Source organism: Populus nigra, chromosome 13 (genome assembly GCF_951802175.1).
Source record: "Populus nigra chromosome 13, ddPopNigr1.1, whole genome shotgun sequence".
Classification (NCBI taxonomy): Eukaryota; Viridiplantae; Streptophyta; class Magnoliopsida; order Malpighiales; family Salicaceae; genus Populus; species Populus nigra.
The window spans coordinates 3,401,923-3,426,413 of NC_084864.1; the positions used below are offsets into that span (position 1 = coordinate 3,401,923).

Here is a 24,491-nt window from a genome sequence, read left to right on the forward strand (position 1 = left end):
AGCAGCCACCTGCTGTGATTGTTCTATCTAGACTAGCCACGGTCCACATGTACCAATAGAGGCTACCAGTGTATACAGACCATCGATGGACCAAGTCAGTTGTGACCATGATATTACTCCATGTTTGTTGTCGACGATTTTAGCATTGTGCTACGTAGTGTTCAGAAATGTAAGGCAAGTCAGTGCTCTTAGTGCTCCTTGTTTGTAGTTTTCGGTCAGACCATGCAATAAAGTGGTTAGCATGTTTTTTAAAATAAAAAAATTAATTATCATATGAAAAATCAATAATTATGGTTAATAAAATAAATTTAAAATTATCCATTCATTAAAAAGTGTTGCTAATATTAACTAAAGATTAGGTTGAGAAATTAAAGAATAAATATAAATTAAAATATTTAATTTTGTATCATAAGAGCCCTTCAAAAAACTTTCATTTGATTATACAACAATATTTCTTTTTATGAAGTGTACTAATTTAAATTTCATTGAAATATAATAATTTATTAAAAGATAGTTTTTGATATTATGGTAGCGGTTATTTTTTAAAATAATTTTTAATTAAAAATACATCAAAATAATATATATTTTTAATTTATTTTTAACAACAATATATTAAAATATTATAAAAACATATAAATTTTTTTAAAAAAATAAAAACACGATTTTACTGAAAAAACAAATATTAACCCAGAGGTTAACTTAGTGGTTAGAAAAGTTCGCTTGCTTTCCTTGCTTTTGAGGTTTAAATCTTAAAAAAATTATCTTAAAATCATCTGAGATAAAAATTTAGTTTCAATTAATATTAATATGCATAGTAGTCTGAAAAATACTCATAATTATTAAATAAAAATACTCATAATTATTAAATAAAAAATCCAATTAATTTTTTAAATAATATAAACCATTAGTAAAGTCTTGTTTATTTTTATATTTTAAAAATGTTTTTGATAAAATTTTAATTTTTTTATTTTTTCTCTACTTTAAATTAATATTTTTTTAGTGTTTTCAGATCATTTTGATATGTTGATGTCAAAAATAATTTTTTAAAAATAAAATAACATTATTTTAATATATTTTTAAATAAAAAATACTTTAAAAAACAACCACAATCATAATCCTACACATTCTCCAAATATAAAATAAAACATGGATAAAGCCAACAAGTAAAAAAAAAAAAACCACTTAAATAAATCAAACAAATAATAACGAGCGAGAGAATTTAAAGAAATTCAAATCTAAAAGCTCAAGATTAAACTTACTTTTATATGGGCTTAGATTCAACTCCACGAATGCAAAGTCCAGGCCCATATCCAATCTCAAAACCCGACCCGACTCGACTCCTGCCCAACACTACAATGGTCATTCGTTCTCTGCTTTCTCTCAAGCGCTAAGGCACGAGGAAAGCTAGCTATACCGGTCGGAGATTATCGTTATCACCTTTAGGATATGAGTCAATCCTTTTAAATTACTAGGTAACATCTCAATCCATTCACTCCTATTTCTTTTCTTTTTTTTACATCACCGTTCCTTCCAAATTCAAACTTTTCTTTCTTTCCTCTTTGAAATTTATGTTTTCTTCGTTTATTTATTTTCCAAGCAAGAATTAAAGTACGGTTTGTTTAGTGCTTATTATTTCAACGAATTCATGTTTCCTTTTTAGTATTTTTGGCTTTATTTTTTAAATTTCTTCTCTTCGATTTGTGGTTTTTCTCTTCGATTTTTTTATTTATTTTTGATTTATTCAGTATTTTATAGGTCTCTGCTAGGGTTTGATTTTTGGTTACTTACACAAGCTTCCTTTTCAATTGGAAATTGAAAATTTAGGAGATTTTTTTTTTAAATTTATTTCATGGAGAGTTCGAGTGCGGTTTACTGCTCACTGTTTCAACGAACTTAAATTTCTAAATTTGTAGTATTTTGGATTAAATTTCTTATTTTCTCTTCTTTTTTGTGTTTTTTTTTTCACAAGTTAATCTGTGGTTTCCATTTTCGAATTTCGATGATGTAGTTTTTTTCTAGCTCCCTTTTTAAAACTTCTTCTCATTTGTTTTCTGTTTTCCACGTGGATTTTTATGAAATGAAGTAAATAAAAAATGGAATTTTAAATAGTTATTCAGTTTTTTTTTTCCTTAGTTTAATAGCTGAAAGCTGGAGTTTTTCCATTTTGATGATTATAGGCAAAACTGTCTTTAAATCATGGGTGGAGGTGGCTATGACTCCGGAAGTGCTTCTGACGATGGTAAGTTGGTTATTTGACGCAATAGTATGACGAGATTTGATTGTTTTATGCTCATTGTTATAATAATCATTGGTTGAATTCTGTATATAAATGCGGCTTTTGAAGGCTTTCTGGAGTTGTGTGTCTTCTTTGTCATGGACGGTGAAGTGCATTGTTATTTTGTACTCGGACACGGTGTTGTAATAGATATAGGTAGAATTATGATGGCCCTGGTGTATTGACTGCTTGTGTAATTAAAGTCTGTAGTCTTTGGTTTTAATGGCTGTTTAAGTTGATTTTGTTCCCGTAGTTAGACAACCTTGTGAAACACAAAACTGTGAAAATCAAATTGGTAAAAAAAGAAGAAGAAAGAAAAGAAAGAATTGGGATGTGTTTCTTATATGTATTCAAAATTAGTTGCTTTTCTTTTTCTTCCGTGTGTTTTTTTTTATAACTCCCATGTGGTCATCCTATCCTAATGCTTGGATGACTGTTGGACAGATGATGACGAGGAATATGAGGAAGTTGGTGGTAACCGATTTTTGGGTTTTATGTTTGGGAATGTTGATAATTCTGGTGATCTTGATGCTGATTACCTTGATGAGGTGAGCTTATGTCTCTTTTATATTTGATCTTTTATTTCTTGTATTACTTGCTGTAAAAGGTTTCATAAACGTGCACATGTATTGCAAGTGACAGTTGGCATCCCTTTAAAACTGAGATTGAGCGAAAGCAGTACTATTTATTTGAGACAGGAAAAAAAACAAAAACCATAAGAGGCTTAGGCTGGTGAAATGAAGAAATAACAGTGTCTTAAGAATTCAAAGATGTAAAATAAACTAAACTTCATTGGCAATGGTCATTTGTTGTGGCTTGGTACTTGGGAGGTGAGATTGAGTGAAAAAGTTTTCAAATCTCAATATGAAAACCTCTGATAGCCCCAGATTGTTAAGTGGATGAAATTTGATCTTTTCCTAAATTCTTTTTTTTTCAATCTGGTAAATGTGTGTTGTTCAGCCATGAGCAGTATAGACAAAGTCAGTTTATGACATCTTAGAAATTTCAAGTCATGTTCAGGCATGCAGTAGCTTTGTTTTGCACCAACTTTTATGTTCTCATCCCATAATGCAACTGAGTTGTGGGTTTGCTGCGTTTAACATACATTCTTCTTTTGCTTTTAACAAGGAACATCCTTGTTTGTTATTATGGTAGTTTTTCAGTTCGATATTCTCACTTGTGGTGCTAAACTATATAATTTCAGGATGCAAAGGAGCATCTTGCCGCATTAGCTGACAAGTTGGGTTCGTCGCTAACAGAAATTGATGTACGGAAAATTTGTATCATGTGTTATGTGTTCTAGCTTTCCGTTCTCAATTATGCTTGGGCTGATATCTTCCCTTTTTTTCTTTTGGCTTGACACTATAATCTCATGCTATTCTATTTTCAGTTGTCAGTGAAGTCACACCAAACATCCACTGACGCTGCAGAACAAGGTGATGTTGTCTGCCAGGAAAAACTATGTCATGCAGTTTTTGATGTTGTGTTAGTATCTTTGGTTCTTTAACTAAACAATCTCTCTCTCTCTGTTGTTTTTTATTTGTCTTGACTTACATTTTACTGGTAACACTTTAAGAAGCTCTGTTTGGATTCTTCTACTAATCTGGCATACTGGTTAATGAAACATAAATTGTCCTGCCTAAGATGCTTTGCAAGTTATAAACTCTTGTTTTATTTCTATTATTGTATGTCAAGTATGCTGGGAAGCTTTCCAATTTGATCATATGGCTCTCTCTTGCGATGACACTTCTGTTTAAAAGATAAAACTTACGTTTAAGGAACATAATCAGTAATCTCAAGTTTTGAGGCATGCATAGTCACCAGAGCAATACCTGGATTAACGTGAAGAAACAATTGGTTGAATCCCATGAAACCATTTCATAGAAGTAAATCGATTTTGATTCTTGAGAAATAATTTTTTAGGGTATCTTTAGCTTTTTGAATAATAATAAAGAAAATAATGAAAGATTAGGTTGTCATGAATATGCTGAAAGATATTTGTTAAGTGGATGAAAGTATGTCGGAATGCACATGCAACCTCCCAGGAAAGACATCAAGGATCTGAATGATGAAGACCCTTAGTCCTGTAGAACTCTCAGGAAACACCTTAAAACCACCCAAAGCATGGTACCATAGGAATGCAAAGAAACTATCTGATCTGACAACATTTGTCCTTGGTGGTAAAGCCCATAATGTTATTTCTTTTTTCCTTTTATTGTTGATTTTTTTTTTGTGGGAGGTGTGGAAAATACATCCTTTTCTGTTGTATATAACTATTATCAGTATGAATGTATTGGAGAATTGGGGAAACATAGTTCTTCATAAATAATGTTATCCCAATTTCCAAATACATTCAGAATGATAATAGTCACATGCTATTGCGGAAACTAATGCATGTCCAGCTCTTTAAATAAGTTAAATAGAATTTCTTGAACCAACATTTAAATGAAAGAAGAAAAGGAGCATTAACTGAATCTAAGACTATGCTTGATGTTTTTTCAAACACTGGAAATTATCAGTGGTTGGAGTTGAGACTAAATTTCCAGAATGGGAAGAATTTTTCAAGTAACTCAGATCTCTGCTCTTATTCTCAGTGATAATTGATAAAAAATTGGGATTATCATTAGTTTGTGATTAGGAGAATCTAACAGTTTGGTTTTTTCTCTTCATCTAGTAGAAGTCAGTGTGAAGCTAATCAGGTTTGTAAGTCATGTTATGTTAATATTTGGTCTGGCCTGGCCAAATGAAAGGTTCGAGTTAAATATGCTTGGTTTTACTAAAAATACTCACTAATGAATTTATTTCTGAAAATGGTCATGTTTTCATTTTCAGGGTTGGATAGGTTGTCTTTTTGGGTGTCTCAGAGTATTTTTTTGTCAAGTTCAAGCCATGTCAGAAATTTCCAACCATTCCTCTGGCAGCATGTTCTATGCTGCAAGAACAAATTATACACCTTTTGGAATGGACTTGTGATTAAGAGCTCAAACAAACAGTCAAAAGTTTGTTTTAATGATTTTGCTGCCCACTGTTTGAAGACACCTTAGGTTGTAAGCTACTATAGTCTGATTTGTTCAACCTAATGTTTGCAAGCATTGGACTTCTTAGATAAGCTGCTTCATTTCTTGTCATCTTACTAGAATTTGACTTCAAATACTTCTATGTATTGGAGATTAATATAAAACCATACTTGGAGCTTCACCTAACAACTTAACCTTTTGAGTTGAATTAGTTCTTTTGATATGATATCAAAACCTTGATAACTAAACGGTTATGAATTTGAATTTCACCACTCTCATTCCGACTAATTAAATTAACAACATTAAGCACGAGGTAATGATGGATCTATGCAAGTTTCATACTCAAAAGGCTTTCAATTGAGGAGGTGTATTAAAGAGTAATATAAAACCATTCTTGGAACTTCACTTAACAACTGAAGTTGTTAAGCTTTTGGATTAAATTGGTTCTTTGATATTGTGTTTGTCTAGTTGGGGTTAATTTGACTCCTTTTCTTGCTATTGGGACTCTTCTTATGAATACTTCTTGGATTTGAGATTTATGCCTTGATGCATATTTTGATGGTGTCCAATGGTATTCTTTCTTGCATAAGTACATGCACATGCATCCATAAAATGTTGTGCATTTATGTGTGTGTCAAAATATGTAGATTCCACACCATCATACTCATGCATAATGCTGTTTGTGTTTAGGTAACTTGTAGTTTCTCTTGTGGCTTACCCCATTCAACCTTCTGATTATAAGTTTACTTTGTATTTATGCTGCTAGATTATGATGCAAAGGCTGAAGATGCAGTTGATTACGAAGACTTTGATGAACAATACGAGGGGCCTGAGATTCAAGGTGTTAGTGAGGAGGACTACTTGTTGTCAAAAAAGAATTATATTTTGTCTGACTCCACATTGCAGCCTCCTACATCCGACAATGAAGATTATGATGAGGATGTGGAAGAGGAACTTGAAAAGGAACCTGTGGTTTCGGATAAAATTCTTGAATTTCAAACTGCCTCTCTAACAGGTTTGCTTTTGGGTGATTCACATTGGTTCATTTTAATATATATATATATATATATATATATATATATATAAACGTTTGATCTGGAATATATGTAATCATTTTCCATGTAAGATATTGAATGCCGTTGCTCTATCTTTTAAGGTTTTATTACTCATAGCCTATTCTGTGGTTTTAGTGGTTCAGATGCGTTCTTTCCTTAACCCCTCTCAAGCTTTTATATTGAAATCTGGTACTATTCTCTTTGGTGTTTCTCATTTTCGCTGCTGGTCAGATCAGAACTTGGTTTCTCTGAAAAATGCTGGCATTTATATTCTCATTTGTGTTTGTTTTCATTCATTTGATCCATTTTTCCTTCGGTTACATTATTTTTAGGTTATAGTGATTCTCTAAAGTTTGTGGGGCTTGTTCTGGTGTTAAATAAATGTTGGATATCTTTTTGCATTTTTCTCATCAATAATTGTAGCCAAGGGATATTATTCTGATCGATCAGGTTCTATCTGGGATTTTAGGAGAGTGTGCTGTATTTTTGTAGCATGCACATTATGCTTCCTCTGTCAACACTTGGTTTAAGAGGTTTGCTGGTGATGCCACTTCTTGGCCTTTGTTTTTCTTTTTTCTTATTTTTTTTCCTGTTTTATATGATTATATCTCTGTTTCAGTAGCTGTCTTTTTCTCATGTTGTACATGCATTTATATCCATATGACATCCAAAAATCTTATATTTTTTGCTCTTTGTTTGGGGTTTGCAAAAATATAGGATGCCATCAGTTCTGTTATGGCAATTTCTTGGCATTAGAATTGACTTTTACCTGACCGGACCCACCTTTTGGATAATATCAATTGTGAGGAATGGAATTTGTTTATGTCAAATACAGCTTGGATTATCTAAGACACCAAGTCACCAATGTGTGACTGTTAGATAAACCGAAATATGTTTTCGGAGCAAATCTTTGGGTATATGATGTGCATTAACTCAGACATGCTGGGCTTGCTGGTCTGGTTCAGTCAGATCCATCTCTGGGCATTAATTTGCCATACTAGCTGTCTTGGATCAGAACTTTCGGTAGTGCATTTTTGCCTCAACCTAGCAAATCCTCATTTCAAGTGCTCAGACTCAGCAGCTCTAATTCATTAAACATATATTTTTTTTATCCCCATTTTGCTGGAACCTGGAAGAGTTTTTGGTATGACGTACAAATTTGGTATCAGCTTTTTGGGTGGATTTTCTGTGTGAGATTTCAGTAATGTCTGGATTCATTTTGCCCTACATTCAGTTTTGTGTTCTCAGACAGCTGAATGTGTGTGTGCATGAAGTAATTCAAATAGCATCCACCTAGGAGTTTTTGCAGTACAATTGAACCTGATGATTTCTACCAAGCTTTTCTCCAAATTTGAACTTTCTGAGTAGCTCTATCGTCTCTGAGATTTTGCTTAACTGACACAAGAAAAAGACTATAGAATCAAGGAATTTCTTGGAGAAAAGTGATAACTCATCTGACTAAGCGACCTCACATATATCCTTTTTTTTTCTCTTAATAAAATTGTCACAAATATTTTATTTCAATTTGAGGTTATTATCCTTGGCTATGGAATAGTCATTTGTTTTTTACCATGAGTATCCCCACTTGCACACACACAAGCTTTTCAATTTTCTAAATTGTGCCAGCAAGATTATTTAGTTTAGAATCTCCTTTTCAGGTCAGCATGATGTTGGAGTAGTTTCAGGAGTAGGAGTAGAGAAGTCTTCTCAGGATGATGTAGAACTTGGTTCCATGGATTCTGAAAGTTCTGATGCTAAATCGGAAGATATTCATGAGGTCATTTTACCATATTCTTCAATTTTCTGTAGGTGTTACATATTATTGCATTTGCATTCTAAATGCTGTTGCATGATGTTCTCATCAGCAAATGTTTAGTCTCATTTAAGAAACCACTCTATGGACATGTTTAAAAGATGAGTGCAAGCCTTTGGATTGTAAAAACATTTGTGCATGTTTGATTATGATGTCAATATAGATGAATGCTAGCAAGTTACTAAAACTTCTATCTGGTATTCACTGTGTGCCAATTCTCTGGAAAGGAACAAAGCTCAAAATAAAAAATAAAAAATGCTCCAATTCTGTTGAGTGTCGGCTAGGGAAACATTCAAAAAGCCCCCAAAGCATTGCAGGGAAACATTCAAAAAGCCCCCAAAGCATTGCATCACAAGGATGCAAAATCTTGATTAAAACAGATCCCGCGGTTTGTTTAGATCTGGACAACCTCTTAGTTTGCTTACCCCTTGTTTGCACTATCCCATATATTCTGGTGTTATTAGAATATACCTTGGGAGACTATGTTGTTCCACAACTATCTTCTTGATGGGAAGTGATCCTTGAAAAGTTTTACTGGTTCTTTCCATCCAGAAAAACCAGATAGTTGCCAGCAATAGACATGTTTTGTTGAAGTATTGGAACATTTCCTCTTTCCTAAACCCAGAAAGGCAGCTGTCAAGAATTCTGCCATCCTTGTCAAAGAACTCAACATCACCCATGGCACAACTCTAATAGCAAATAATCACATCCCGCACTTTTTAAGGAATGGAGGAAAGAAGATGGTACAGAGAGGGAAAACATGTTTATCCTTCAAACCTGGGAGTTAATTTGCTGCTTGCACTTCTGAAATGTTAACCTGATAAATCTTGATTGTCTGTTAATCAAAGACATACAATGTTTTCTGTGTGACATGGTCAATAAAATATGGCAAGGTGTAAGTGTGCAACATCTTTGACCCAAGATTCTGAATAATTCTATTGCATCTTTTTGCAATAGTTATCTTGTTGCTCTGTGTCTTATTGAGGTCTTTATGCTGAAGCAGGAGGAAGCTGATCATGTCAAGGGGCCTCTAGATGGTAAAGGTCCCAGTCCACTTCCTATTTTGTTTATAGAAGATGGGATGGAGATCTTAAAGTTTTCTGAAATATTTTCTATCCATGAACCTTTGAAGAAAGGACAAAAAAGAGATCACAGATATTCCATTTTCAAAGGTATGCTCTCTTGCTTTTGGTATTTTCTTTCAGGCGCGATGTTTTCATCTCATAATCATTTAACTTGTTCTGGCAATGTCACAGTGAATATAACCTGTGCACCACCTGTGCAATTTGCATTGTACACTCTTCTTTTCATTTCTTTTTAGTTTCTAGTTTCTTGGTTTTGCTCTTCAATAATGAGGAAGCATTGTCTATTAATTCGGAGCCGTCATCTTATGGTTTGCTTTTTTCTTGATTTCTGTTTTAACTTTCTTGTTTAACTCATTTTCAGAGAAGTATACATCTATGGATGCTTCTGATATCGTTGAAGAGGATGAAGAGGTGTTTTTAAAGGACTCTGGTCAACTGTTTCCATCACATTTGCTAGTAAATCAACATGACATCTCAATCTTGAGCGAAGATGCCGCAGAATTAGCAAGATTTGGAACTGTTCATGGAGCTATTAAAACGTCTGTTCAAATTGAGGAACAAAGAAAGAACTCTTATCTTAGTGCTGAACCAATGAACGAGGAAGTGGAATGGAAGTCTCCAGTGCATTCAAAATTCTACCCCCTTGATCAGCAAGACTGGGAAGAGAGAATTCTTTGGGACAATTCCCCAGCTATCAGTGACAACTCTGTAGAGAGTTTTGATCTCTCGGGACCTGACACTGGATCTTCATTTATTAGGGAAAGTGAACAAGTGATTAGTCCACAAAATCTTTGTTCGGAGCTCCCAGTGGAGTTAAATGAGAACACCAGTAACTTTCTTCGGAACAGGTCTTCTGTTCTCTTGGAGTCCTTTGGCTCAGAAGACTCTTCAGAACCCGGAAATCTTCCATTCTCAGAAAGCAGATGCCATCCACAACTTCTGAGATTGGAATCTCAGATGGAAGTGGATAGCTCCAGTCATGTTGATGATAGAAGAGAGAATAATAGTGCGGAGCTTCATGAAAGTGATGCTGTAAGGCGTTTCAGCAAGCTCACATTGCAAAATAGAGATTTGATGGAAGGATCTTGGTTAGATAATATAATATGGGAACCAAATGAAACAAACATAAAGCCTAAGCTGATTCTTGATCTTCAAGATAAGCAGATGCTCTTTGAAATTTTGGATCACAGGGATAGTAAGCATCTTCAACTTCACGCAGGGGCAATGATCATAACTCGAACCCTAAAGCAAAGGGTTTCTCATGAGCTACTAGGCCATGGAAATCGATCTGGTTGGCAATTCAACATTGCTAATGACAAGTTCTACATGAACAGGAAAATTTCTCAGCAATTGCAATCAAATTCTAATAAACGAACTGCATATGGCATTAAAATACATCACTCTGCGCCTGCTATAAAGCTTCAGACAATGAAATTGAAGTTGAGCAAGTAAGTTTTGGTGGCCAACCATGTAGTAGGTTTTTTTTTTAAGCTATCTCATTTCTGTGGTCTTATTGACAGTTATTCTTCAATTATTGAGAAGATTAGATGGTGCTGGGTTTCCCCTTTGAAAAGCTATGTTTGATGAATTGAGTGTATTTAAAGCCTTTTTTCAATTCATAATTTTCAATATTTTAATATAAGATAGCATATCCAAACTCACAGTGAGGGATAGAATCGCTTAGGAGGGAAAACATCTTATGAGTAGAAGTGATGTACTTCTGTGAGTTAAAGGCATTATTTTTTGCAGGGTAAAAGGAAAAGGGGCCAGAATAATACTAATGGATGACCATGGATGATAATGTAGTGATTTTTGATGAAGGCAAGAAATCAATCATGAATTTTTTATTTGAGTTACTCGATATGAGTGCCTTGTTACTTACCAAAAAAGGAAAAGGGTGTTGTGATAGCTCGGCATTTGTGATATTGACTTGGATTTTCTTATTGATCATATACATATATGAATTTGATATTGATATTTTGATTAGAAGCCATTTGTTTGGTGATTCTTTGCCTGTTTGTTTTCTTTTATTTGAAATATTTATTCTTCTTAAGTTTGCATCTTATGTTACTGGAGCAAGCCCCAATAGTAGTGCTAGGCACCTCAGGCAAGAGGAAGCCTAATCACCTTAAGGCTCCATGCTCTTTAGTATAATTGATTCTGGTGTTTTTCTTGTTTTCTTTTCAGCAAGCTGTATTGCTTCTAATATATGTCGTGTTTTCTTGACTTGAATGTAATTGAAGCCTGGGTTCATGATATATATTTTACCTATCAATTCTATGTCCTGCATTTTCTATATATTCCTTTTGAATATAATCCACTGTTTTGCAGTAAAGATTTAGCTAATTTTCATCGACCAAAAGCTTTATGGTATCCCCATGACCATGAGGTGGCTGTCAAAGAACGAGGGAAGCTACCTACAGTAGGACCAATGAAAATTATATTAAAGAGCTTAGGGGGCAAAGGAAGTAAGGTGCATGTGGATGCTGAGGAAACTGTCTCTTCTGTCAAAGCAAAAGCTTCAAAAAAGCTAGGTTGTAATCACTTTTCTGGTTGTGATATGCCCAATTTATGTTTTAATTTCTTGTATTGTGAATCCACTTTTACAATGTGTTATTTCTAAATTATTTAAGAAGATTAAGAACTTACTTGAATATTCTTTTTATAGATTTCAAGCCATCAGAAACTGTGAAGATATTTTATTTGGGGAAGGAGCTTGAAGACCACATGTCTCTTGCTGCTCAAAATGTTCAGCCAAACTCCTTGCTTCATCTAGTTCGTACAAAAATTCATTTGTGGCCAAGGGCACAAAAGATTCCAGGTGAAAACAAGTCTCTGCGCCCTCCAGGGGCATTTAAGAAGAAATCTGACCTTTCTGTAAAAGATGGTCACATTTTCCTAATGGAGTAAGTGACAGAAAAATCTTTCTTCTTTACCTGTTTACTTATTTACAAAATTGTCTAATCTCCCTTGAAGGCATTTAAAAAGTTGTTTTCATGCTTCTAGACAATTTGTTTTTTACATACATGATACATGCTCAAATTGGTAAGTAGAGACTTGCACGCTCCAGTTAATCGAGTTTTATTCCCTTTGATATTCTTCCCTTCATTTTCTTTCGGTAGCCTTGTTGTTATACATAATTTTGGAATCAACAGAAGCAATTTTAGATCGAAGGTTTTTATTATTAACACATAGATATTCCTGAGATGCGTATCTGAAGTAGCTAGTTTGGTTTCATTAATTTCATTTGAAAATGTGATATAAAATAGATAGCTTCTTGTGTGCATCAAACCGTCAGTGCATCATTGTCCTAGTGAAACTGAGGAATTTTGTAATTTGATCATTGATTTGCTACCACTGGTCATATTCATGTGTTGCTGTGTTACATGCTCTCTGTTTTGCTCTACCTTCTCCTTTGTTTCTTCCCTCTTGCTATTGCATGTCCTTTATTTATCTTCACTGTTTTTTTTATATATTTTTTGTAATTCTAAATTCTCTAGTTTTATTTGTTCCTTTTTCTCATGTTCATATCTTATTTAAAAACGATCATCATTCTTGCAAAATCTGTATACAAGACATTTTTAAATCCTTCTTCCAAAACAAATTTTCCACTACTGCCTCAAGTAAATGAGTTCTAAAACATCCTCTGCTCATCCTTTCTCTGATAACATGTTGTGGGCAGCACATAGTAGGGAGGGATGATCTAACTATTTATTCATTTCCTTTGAATTTTAGCCATTAGACTGGATATTGATTAAACACATCACTAATTTCTGGTATAATTGACGTTTATTTATAAAACCTCCATTTTAGTGGATGAAATTTATGAGCCTCAATTTAGGTAGTAGTTGTGATTCTCTCTATGTTGTATGCTTGTTCATCATAATGTGTCCTGCAATTCTTTGACAAACCTCCTATGGTATCAAATTAATATATAATTGCAAAGTTCTAATCTTATTATCAGTACAGACTTCATCAATTTTTTATCTTTTTTTGTTGAAATCTATATCCCAGTTGTTTTTTACTGGGGCTGGTTGTGGTTTTCTATCAACATGGCAGTCAATCTTAAAAAAGAAACCTGGATAATTGTTTCAATGTGTTCCATTTAAATTTTTTTAATCATGCTTTTGGTAATTCTACCTTTTTTGAGAAAGGAATCTTCCAGCATACTTTTATATATATTTTTTGTTCATTTAGAAAACCAGTTCTACTGTACCTATGTAACCATTTTTAGCTGATCTTTCACATATTTAGTTTTTGGGCATGTAGAAATACTTCATTTGTACCTTATTAAAATCTTAATTTCCAAAATGTAATTGCTGAGGCATCAAATAATTCATTTAAACTTCCTAAGTTTTTTGAAAAAAAGGTGCATCCTACACACTTTTTTTTCTTAATTTTTGAATTTCCTCTTGCCCTCATGCATATGAAGATGGTATTTTGACAGGGGTACATCTGCTTTCTCACTGCAGGTATTGTGAGGAAAGACCTTTGTTGTTAAGCAATGTTGGTATGGGTGCTAATCTCCGTACTTACTATCAGAAGTCAAGCCCAGGTGATCAAACTGGCATCTCATTGCGCAATGAAAAAAGAAGCTTGGGTAATGTTGTGATACTGGAGCAGACTGATAAATCCCCTTTCCTTGGAGACATAAAAGCTGGCTGCAGTCAGTCATCTCTTGAAACAAACATGTATAAAGCACCCATATTTCCCCACAAGGTGCCACCTACTGACTATTTGTTGGTTCGTTCTGCAAAAGGAAAGCTTTGTTTAAGACGCATTGACAGGGTTGCTGTCATTGGACAACAGGTTTGATTCAGCTTTCTTTTATGCTATTCGAGGTTGCCTTGAATTAGACTCTGTTTGGAATCTCTAGTTTTATTTTCTTCTTGTAGTTTTATTGTGATTGGCAATTCATACTGCATTTTTGGAACACCTAAGAGTTATTTCTATCTTCCTTCATGTAATGACCTACCTAATATTGCTCCACACCCTAGGCTCTTATCACTAGATCAGGATGTGAATTTTTTTTTTTTGCTAAAGTGCTTGCTCCAAAGTGACAGCCATTATAGGGAAAGTTGTTTGAAGTTGGGAGAGGAAAGGATAGGAGTTGGGACATTTAACTGATAGTGCTTTTATTCATATTACACAATGTGATGTTCAGGCTTAGACTGGAAGTTCTTCTACAATACTCCTCCCCGCCTCCTGGGTGCCTTTTTTCCCATCCCACCATTGGAAATTTAAACGCTGTGGTGTTTTAAGATAGAAATGCAAGAATTAATTATTATTTGGTTCAAGGGGGTACAAATAAATTTGGATTATTTGATCTGTCTTTGCAGGAGCCCCTTATGGAGGTTTTAGCTCCTGCTTCTAAGAATCTTCAGGCATATATCATAAATAGGTTATTGCTGTATCTTTATCGTGAGTTCCGAGCTGCTGAAAAGCGCGGCACACTTCCTTGGATACGTGCAGATGAGCTATCTGCTCTTTTTCCAAGCATTCCAGAGACCATCTTACGAAAGAAGCTCAAAGAATGTGCTGTTTTACGGGTATAATTCTTGCTTTATAATTTACTTTAGATTTGGAGTTACTGATAAATAATAATTGTTCGGATGATTGTTGGTTTTGCACTTTGATCAATGAATCTTTCAGTTTGCCCAATGTATTGCTTTACATGGAATGTTCAACATGCAGAAGGATGCAAATGGACACTTGTTTTGGGCCAAGAAGCGTGATTTCATCATTCCATCTGAAGAGGAATTGAAAAAGATGGTCTTACCAGAGAATGTGAGTTTCAGATTTCATATCTCATTCTCTTTCTAATTATTATTTTTTTCATATTCTATGATTCTACTATGGCAATAAATTTGGATAGCCGTGGTTTTAGTTTGATTTGAGGTCATTGTTGAATGCATTTTTGCAATTTTGTAAGCTTGTAAAATTGCAAAGATGCTGTAAGCGCTTTTTTGGAAATTGCTAGTCATTTTATTTGCAATTTGATTATCTAACTAGCAAGTGTTATTGGATGAAATTCATGCATTCTAAATGCGAATGAGATCACGAGTACATTTAACTTGCATTGTTAGTGTTAAGGAACTGTCAGGTTTATAATTAGCACAAGGTAATGATACACTTTTTATTGAAAAATTAGTTCATAATATCACTTGAGAACACATTGTTAATCTAAAATGATTGGTATCTGCTACCTTGTGGATCCATAAACTCTCAGCTTCAGCTAAAGGTGAACCAAATGAATTTGGTGGTTTAATAGAGTTTGCTGTGGAAATAATAATGATCATATAGATTTCTTGAATCTGGTGCTGCGGTGGTTCCTTAGTACGCCGAAAATTCTTGTAATTAGTTGCTCCATGCACTTCTCCCTGTTCTTTTAAATAAATTTAGGAGTTATCCCCTTATTTTGGGTGTTAGGTCTGTGCTTATGAAAGCATGCAAGCTGGTCTGTATCGTCTTAAACATTTGGGGATTACGAGGCTAACGCTTCCTGCTAGTGTTTCGACTGCAATGAGTCAGCTCCCTGACGAAGCGATAGCTCTGGCTGCTGCGTCGCATATTGAGAGGGAACTGCAGATAACTCCATGGAGCCTGAGCAGTAATTTTGTTGCTTGTACAAACCAGGTAAGATATTCTTTTTCTGATTTATGAGACTTTCTAGATATCTCTGATTCTAATGAACTTCAAGTCAGCATTGCCTTTGAAAGTGTTGTGGATGCAGCTACCATTTACTGTGTGAATATCTGCCCTCTGTAAGAGCTTATATAATGAAATAGCATTTCCATTGTGAGAGTGTTATTCTTTTTGTTTCCTTCACTGTTCTCAAGAAATTGATTCTTTTGGATTTAGATTCTCAGTTCTCAGGGATTGACCTGAACATTCATTGAGAAATTGGCTTCATTGTTTCCTAAATAAAATTTTATACGATCATGTTTGGTTCTGTCAGAGATTGGGAATCTCATTCTGTTCCTTGCTTAATTTTGTTTGGTTTGCTAGTAACAAGGACTACAATACTGCAAGTACTGGGTTGTATTTTAAGTGAAATAGTTTACTTAATATCTAGTAGAATTAGGACCCAACTACAAGTACATTTAATTTCATATAAATTGAATGTGAATCCCAATCGGAATTGGAACTAGAATCCTGGCCACATTCTATTCCCAGCACCTGCAGTAACTGAATATAAGTTTTATTAGTGTATGGATCTGTCTATCACTCCTGGAGTATGATTGCAAAGTTGAATGCTTAAGGGGGGGGACACTTGTGTATGAAAAGAGCTCTAAAGTTGTAATCTAGTAGTACCAACTTCTCGGTTGCTGAGATGAATGCAACAAAAGTGTGTTAGAAGGAAAAGAATTATTGTTATTTTTGGACATAAAATCTCATAGAAATGCAGATGATGGGATAATTTTTGCAGATTCTTCATTTTGTATGTCATTTGTCTTTTCTGTAAAAGGTTGGCAACTCGTTGACATATTTTTGTAAGATATTTTTCGATCCTTGTCAAAAGAAAACAAATAAATAAAAGAATAAAAAGAAAGTTGGGTACCGATATGTCATCGCAATATGCCTGCCAACTGCCCTGTATTGTTTTTTCCTTCTCTTTTTTCTTGGAGTGATTGTCATTTTGCTTTCTATTTTACTTTGTCCATTATCAGTGGTTTATCCTATCTACTCCAGTGTTCTCCTTAAACTTATGTATCTATCAAACAGAATGGCGGACACTCCTGAATTTTCACCTTTTGTGTTGTGTTATAATGACAATCTAGCAATTTCTGCTGGGATAATGTTGTAATTGATTTTCTCACTTTCTAAAATGATATAGAAGTAATATGGTTAGTGGTTCTCTAGTCCATACAGCTCTAGTTATTGTATCTTGCTGTACTTAAGTAGTTTCTTTTGCCTCTTTGCTGGTTATTTTCTATTCCATATTCTTGATATTTTCCAGGGCTATGCAATATTTTACAATTACCCCTTTTTATCTCTTTGAATGTCAAATCTCAATTTTAATTTTTTGTATTCAGGATAGGGCAAATATTGAGCGTCTTGAAATTACTGGTGTTGGTGATCCTTCTGGCCGGGGCTTAGGATTTAGCTATGTTCGTGCTGCTCCAAAGGCACCAATGTCAAATGCAATGATGAAGAAAAAGGCAGGTGCTGGTCGAGGAGGTTCCACTGTTACAGGGACAGATGCAGACTTACGTAGATTGAGCATGGAGGCTGCAAGAGAGGTGTGTTAGTGTTTTTCTTCAAAGGAATTTTCTATTATTGACTCAATAATCGTTATTGGATTGTATCTTGGAGATACCATCTAGGAAACTGCATAGAACTTGTTGGTTTTCTGAAACATGTATTATTACATCATGTTGAACTGAAAGAAAGGGAAGCATTGGGGTAGATTTAATCAGATATCTAGCATGCATAATCATTATAACATGACATGGAGATTGGGGTAATAAAGATGGTTCTTTCCCTCCTTACACTGAAACCCCATACCTGGGATATCATGTTTTATATTATACCACAAGCATTCTTTTATTTAATTTGGTGATACTACATATTGAATTATCTACTGACATTCAAAGATTAGACAGAATTCGCACATGGTAACAGAAAAACCACACTAAATACATTACAAAAAGGAAGGACTGTTACATTTTTAATAAATGCAAGGGCTGAGGCACAAAATTGCTGTGCCTCAATGGGTGCCACTGAAAAATCTAGCGATAGTCCTCTTTTTTATGTCTTAACTAGGGTCATCTGTAATTTTATTGACTCCCAATAAACAACATGACTGGTAAATAACAGCCTTAAATTAATCTAACGTATCCTTAGAGAGTAAAATTGATTGTGATGAACAAGAAAGATGCAAATGATTGATTCAGTTATTATCCGGTTTCCAGGTGCTTCTGAAGTTCAATGTACCTGACGAGCAGATTGCAAAACAGACAAGGTGGCATCGTATTGCCATGATACGCAAGCTATCAAGTGAACAAGCTTCATGTGGGGTCAAGGTTGATCCAACAACTATCAGCAAGTATGCACGTGGCCAACGAATGTCCTTTCTTCAGCTACAACAACAGACAAGAGAAAAGTGCCAAGAAATTTGGGATCGCCAAGTTCAATCTCTTTCAGCATTGGATGGTGATGAAATTGAAAGCGATTCTGAAGCAAATAGTGATCTGGATTCCTTTGCCGGAGACCTAGAAAACTTGCTTGATGCAGAGGAATTTGAAGGGGACGAAAGTAATTATGAGTCTAAGCATGACAAAGGAGATTGTGTAAAGGGGATAAAAATGAGGAGACGCCCCTCACAAGCTCAGGCAGAAGAAGAATTTGAAGATGAAGCTGCTGAGGCTGCTGAACTATGCAGATTGCTTATGGATGGTATGGTTTATTTGCTTGCTTCGTATGGGCATATCTGATAAACTATTGCTTGCATACTTCCTTGGACTTCTAGATAGGTGAAACTTAAATCTTCGCATAAAAACTCCTGCTACTAGAATATGGCAGTTAAGTGCTGCCACATACTGGGGAGCATGAACCACTTATAAATCTTGGTGTGTTAAAATCACTTTTACTACCTTAACATACTGAAACATTAGTAATATGACACTTTTTTTTTTCATCGTGTTTGTGTTTCTTTAATCTTGTAGTCTGGTTGACTTTCATGATAGGTTCTTTTGTACTTCGTTTACATGTGATTTCCTGTCCCAATGTTGATTAGTTTTTGCTAATGTGGCATAACCCTTAAACTTAAGGAACTAACTTAGGTGGCACACTTATGGTAGATGGATCATAGATTGCATGTTGTTTATTTATAATTTAGCTATTTTAGTGACTTGCTGTGCTGCAGATGATGAGGCTGAGCAGAAAAAGAAAAGGAAAATAAAAACTGGTGGTGTTAATGCGGTATTGGCACCTACAAAACCAAGTTTTGTTGACAATGTTCACCGGGGTAAGAAAATGAACAAAACCCAACCCAGTGGATCATATACGCCTAAAGAGAACAGCATCAGAGACTCAAAGGAGGTAATACATTCCACCTTAACCATGTTGTTCATAGTTTTGAAACCTGCATTTTCCTTGGCCAGTTCACTTCCAGTTTGTTGTCATATCTACTAGTAAATAATTTCTTCCTGCTTGTGAAAGTGTATACTGGTGACTGTGCTGGCAGGTAGAAACACTGTTTATGAAAGGGAAAGCATCTGAGAAGGTGAATACAGTGAAAAAGATAGTCGGCATCTCTAACACGCCTCCATTGAAAGCAAAAGTAATAATGGCAGATGGACTTAATCACGTGAGCCTCTTCATCTTTTCTTCATTTCATATGGAGCTTTATCATTGTTTTTGGAAATTCTCTTTTAGGAACATTTAACTAAAGATACAGATTCTGATGGATATAATGCATGGGTATATTCGCTTTTGTTTTCAAGGTTTAAAATGTCTTTCAATTTTATTTTTATGTGTAATTGCACAAAAGAAGTTCCTTTCACACTGAGTATACCTTATACATGTATCATAAACTTATACTAAATCTGTCGGGTCTTACTGTACACCTGGATATGTGATTATGGGAGCATGGAAAAAATAAAAGATATGAAAGAGAAGCATAGGATAATCGTTTTTTGTATTTTGACTAATTAGTATTTCGGCAATGTTCTATTATTGTTATTGATTGAATCGGGGTGGATCCAAAATTCATTGGTAAATGAAAATTCAACCTATTTTTACACTAAGAAAAAAAAAAAACAACGACAACAACAAGAAAAGGCAAGGCAAGGGGATCTCCATCTCTAGGAAGATTGTTTCCAGGATAATCTAATAAACAAATAAGTGCAGTATTTCATTCTTCTCTGAACTTTAAAGCATCAAGTAAGTCTACTTTCTTTTCAAGGTAATCCTCTGACCTTACAATGTAGTTATCCATCTTCTTAAGTTTCAGTCCTTTGCTATGGTCAAGCGTAGATTCTTTATAAATCAATTACCATTCAAGAGTGCATTGCCCTGCTCGGATGTTACTCAAGCAAAGAATGAAAATAGGACACAACTAGCAACTAGAGGCTTCTTTTTAATTCAAGGAGACAACCAGTAAATGGTGCTATTGTGATGCATTTTGTAACTCACTAAACCCAAATGCATTTTCTTCGTCTTCCCTGACTATAGCGTACCAAGTGTTGTGCAGTGATATAGATGCAACCTAAGGTTATTTGAGATTTATATTTCTATTCTGGACAGCCATCATGCTTTGTAATGATTTTTTCACTGTTAGTTGTTCAAGCAATGGCTGGTATTTCAATAGCCTGCCATGCTATATTTTATGGCTGCATTTACTTCAGATTTTTAACATGTGAAACATTACACCCATTTTAACTTTGGAAATCTAGCTTTTCAACTTTTTGCCCTGAACATTCTTAATTGTTTTTAACGCAGATTTTCAAGGAAAAGAAATCAGCAAGAGAGAAATTCGTATGTGGAGCATGTGGACAGGTGTGTAACTTACCAAGCTGTGTTTTTATTTTTTTTATGCTTCAGAAGAATTTATCAGTTGTAGTTGGTTTGCCTTTTATTTTTCAGCTAGGACACATGAAGACCAATAAAAACTGCCCTAAGTATGGAAAGGAGCCTGAAACACCGGTAGAAACTACAGATTTGGAAAAGGCTTCCCGAAAATCTACTTCTCAGGATCTGTTGAATGTGTCCCAGCATAAGTTGCAGAAGAAAAGGATGGTCTCCAAAAGTGCAACCAAAGTTGAAGTTTCCGAGGGTGAGAAATCTAGTTTAGCAAAATCTCTTCCAGTGAAGTTCAAGTGTGGTTCCACGGAGAAATTATCTGATAAACCTGCTGATGGAGCTGCAGATCATTCCGATCAACCTACAACTTCCGATGTCCGACCAGTCAGTTCTGATATTGATACTGGGAGTAGGTCTACTGCTAAGGTTAATAAAATCAAAATTTTTAACAAGGCAAAACCTAAAAACATACAGGTTGAATCACATAAGCCCTCTATTGTGATACGACCTCCAATGGATACAGAGAGAAGCCAAATTGAATCACATAAGCCCTCTATTGTTATACGACCGCCAACATACACAGACAGAAATCATGTCGATCCTCATAAACCCTCCATTGTGATACGTCCACCAGCTGAGAAAGATAGAGAAAAGACTCAAAAGAAAATTGTTATCAAACAGTCCAAAGAGATTATTGATCCGGACAGGGTCAGTCAGGATGGAAGAACTGGTCGTGAGCATCGGAAGACTAAAAAAATTGCTGAACTATCCAGTTTTGAGAAGCATGGTAAAACCATGCATTTTTCCAGAGAGTCAGCAAAGAGAAAAGCCGAGGACAGAAGATGGTGGGAAGAGGAGGAGAAGAGGAGAGCTGCTGAGAGACTGAGAGAAGAGAGAGCAAGGAGGATTTATGCAGAAGAAACGAGGTCACTTGAAGAACAGGAAAAATTAGCTGACATTAAAAGATACACTGAAACCATCAGATGGGATTGGGATGAAGAAGAACGCCAAAAAGCTAAGAAGAAGAAGAAGAAGAAGATGAAGATGAAAATGAAAAGGCCCGAAATCAGTGATGATTACTTGGATGACTACAGGGGAGCTAGAAATGGCAGAAGGATGCCAGAAAGAGATCGGGGTGCAAAAAGGCGACCTGTTGTTGATGTGGGGACATATGGTGCTGATTATACCCCAGCAACAAAGCGTCGTAGAGTTGGAGAGGTACTAATTAGCTCCAACCTTATTACTTCCATATGGTTTGTGCTATGCATATATGTTGTCTGTTATACAGTCATCCATAGTTCCTTTTATGCAATGGGTTGGAAGACCTTTATTGGTCAAATTGTCTTTTGTGAAATTGTGCTAGCTTGGCTTTTATTTCCACCCTCACTTTTTTTTTAAGAGAAGGGAAGGAAAGAAGAAATATCTTTGGTGCAAAGCCCCATAATTTAAAAGTCATAGTTCAGAGCTCTTCATTGCTTTTATTTCTGAAAAGCTTGTCAGCAACCATTTATTATTCTACTGTTCACTCCTGACTGGTTTTGAGGAGTCTCTTTCAGTGTAATGACTTAGGGGTTGCTCAATTTAGTGGTAACTGAGAATGACTTGATTTACCTACGCCTCGGCCCTTTCTATTCACTTTCTTATGAAATGTATTTGATGGTATCGTCTCTCTGGTCGTTATTTAGCTTTGCCTCTTAACTTATCCTGAGCAATATTTTTTATTAACTTGGGAATTATTAACAGCTAAAATAGAATCTTCTTGCCTAAATGGACGTGGAAATCCAGCTTTAGTATCATATCCCTTAAGAAACAGCAAATTGGAGCATCGGTGCATTTGTACCATTAATTAGATATTAAAGAGAGACTATCAATGTATCTGCAAATTTTAGTTTCGCTGCTTTTGTATGAAACCTGAACTAAGTTTATCGATTTTTCTCAACTTCCATACAGGTTGGCTTGGCAAACATCTTGGAAGGTATTGTGGATGCCCTTAAAGATAGGGTAGAAGTGTCCTATCTTTTCTTGAAACCTGTCCCCAAGAAGGAGGCTCCCGATTACTTGGACATCATAAAACGTCCCATGGATCTTTCAACTATTAGGGACAAGGCGAGGAAGATGGAATACAAGGATCGAAATGAGTTCAGACACGATATGTGGCAGATTGCCTACAATGCCCATGTATACAACGACGGGCGGAACCCTGGTATTCCTCCTCTTGCAGACCAGCTTTTGGAACTTTGTGATTACCTGTTGATGGAGAAACAGGAGAGCTTATCTGAAGCTGAAGCTGGTATTTGAATCAGGGTTCGTAATCTCATTATTTATATATTCATAGCTGAAGCCGAAGCCGAAGCCGAAGGAGAAACAAATGCCCCATTGTTTTCTTAATCTCACTATTTATCCCAAATCCCCGGGTGGCAAAAGCAATTTTTAAATTTGTTTTCTTTCCTGGGGTTTGGAGGAGGGTTAGTAACAAAGTAAGTTGAGCTTTGGGCAGAAGCCTGCATGGCAATTGTGCCCTTGTAAAATAACGAGTCATATATCTTGTAAATTATATATATATTTTGAAATGCAGGAATCAAAGACTGTTGTGAAACAGAATCTCTCCTTTCCTTTGTCGCAGAAAGAGACGTTTGCAGTCAAGTTCTACTGCGTTGAATTGATGGTTGAATGTGTGTGTGTGTGTGTGTGTGTGTGTGTGTCAAGTTCTACTGCGTTGAATTGATGGTTGAATGTGTGTGTGTGTGTGTGTGTGTGTGTGTGTGTGTGGCTAAATAGTTCTCAGATCATGTTGAACGATGTGGCTAAATAGTTCTCAGATCATGTTGAACGATGTATACCAGTTACAAAACTTGGCTTGGCCTAGCAGGTTGCTAAAGGTGGTTTCAAATCATGAAAACCTAGGATTGCAATCGGTGACCTGTTATGTCAATCCTCACCTGTTATGTCGATCCAGGTAAAAGTTAATTTTTATATTTTTTTTTTACATGTTATAGTATATACTAGTTACATGTCTTGTGCGATGCCGCGAGTCAATTATTTCTGCATTTTAAAAATAGTTAAGATCTAAAAATATTAGATTTTTTACAAAGTTATACTTAAGAGTCTCAGGTTTGGTTGCAACGCCTGATCCAAGAGTAATGTTTATAATATTAATAATAACATTAAACTTGGGTTAACTCTTAGCATAAAAGTATTTGGATTGCAATACCAGACCCAATAACATTGGACATGGGTCTGGCTGCAAAGTTGTGTCATAAAAGTGTGATAATTTAATAAATTAGTTAAAAAAACCAACAAGAAGAAAAAAACTAATGAAAAAAAAAGAAAAAAAATATGAATTAATTGGGTTAACCCTTTAAACCAGGTTAACCCGTCATACCTTAAATTTGCATCGTGAAAGCTTGATAGTTAAAAAGAAAAAAAACAAATTAATGGGTTAACCCAGAATTAACTGGGCTAGCTCGTCAAATCAGGTTAACCTGTCAAATCCAGAATCCGTGTAATGAAAGTTTGATAACTAAATAGAAAAAAATTTAACATTAACAATTTAAATTAAACAAAAAAATTAATTAAAAAAAGCATCAGCTTTTTCATAGTGGATTGCACTGTGCAGTTCACAGTCAAAGGCATAAAAAAAAACTAAAGGCATCAGTCGAGAACTACTTAGAAAAAAATTTAATATTAATAAACTAAATTAATTAAAAAGAAAAAATAAAA

The 24,491-nt window shown here is 35.0% G+C and overlaps 1 protein-coding gene across 5 annotated transcripts; it reads left to right on the forward strand.

Annotated features, from left to right (window-relative positions):
* Positions 1–1,223: 1,223 nt before the first annotated feature.
* Positions 1,224–23,372, forward strand: LOC133670517 (transcription initiation factor TFIID subunit 1-like). 5 transcript variants are annotated; one of them, XM_062091025.1, is made up of 23 exons: positions 1,224–1,472; positions 2,178–2,239; positions 2,720–2,823; positions 3,480–3,542; positions 3,666–3,711; positions 6,059–6,307; positions 8,006–8,124; positions 9,164–9,332; positions 9,607–10,693; positions 11,577–11,779; positions 11,914–12,151; positions 13,718–14,054; positions 14,585–14,794; positions 14,898–15,032; positions 15,675–15,881; positions 17,282–17,488; positions 18,161–18,644; positions 19,114–19,289; positions 19,435–19,557; positions 20,691–20,747; positions 20,835–21,024; positions 21,118–21,989; positions 22,722–23,372. In XM_062091025.1, the coding sequence occupies exons 2-23, from the start codon at positions 2,197–2,199 to the stop codon at positions 23,067–23,069; spliced, it is 5,667 nt and encodes a 1,888-aa protein (XP_061947009.1). In that variant the 5' UTR covers positions 1,224–1,472; positions 2,178–2,196; the 3' UTR covers positions 23,070–23,372. The 5 variants fall into 5 exon arrangements, with proteins under 5 accessions (XP_061947009.1, XP_061947007.1, XP_061947008.1 ...); XM_062091023.1 differs by having other exon boundaries at positions 1,226–1,472; positions 20,835–21,989; XM_062091024.1 differs by having other exon boundaries at positions 1,228–1,472; positions 14,940–15,032; positions 20,835–21,989.
* The last annotated feature ends 1,119 nt before the right edge of the window (positions 23,373–24,491 follow it).

Coding starts and splice junctions, on each gene's coding strand:
- LOC133670517 (XM_062091023.1), top strand. CDS start 2,197: ATGGGTGGAGGTGGCTATGACTCCGGAAGTGCTTCTGACGATG. Junction 12,152..13,717: donor GGTCACATTTTCCTAATGGA/GTAAGTGACAGA, acceptor TTCTCACTGCAG/GTATTGTGAGGAAAGACCTT. Junction 14,795..14,897: donor AAGAATGTGCTGTTTTACGG/GTATAATTCTTG, acceptor TGAATCTTTCAG/TTTGCCCAATGTATTGCTTT.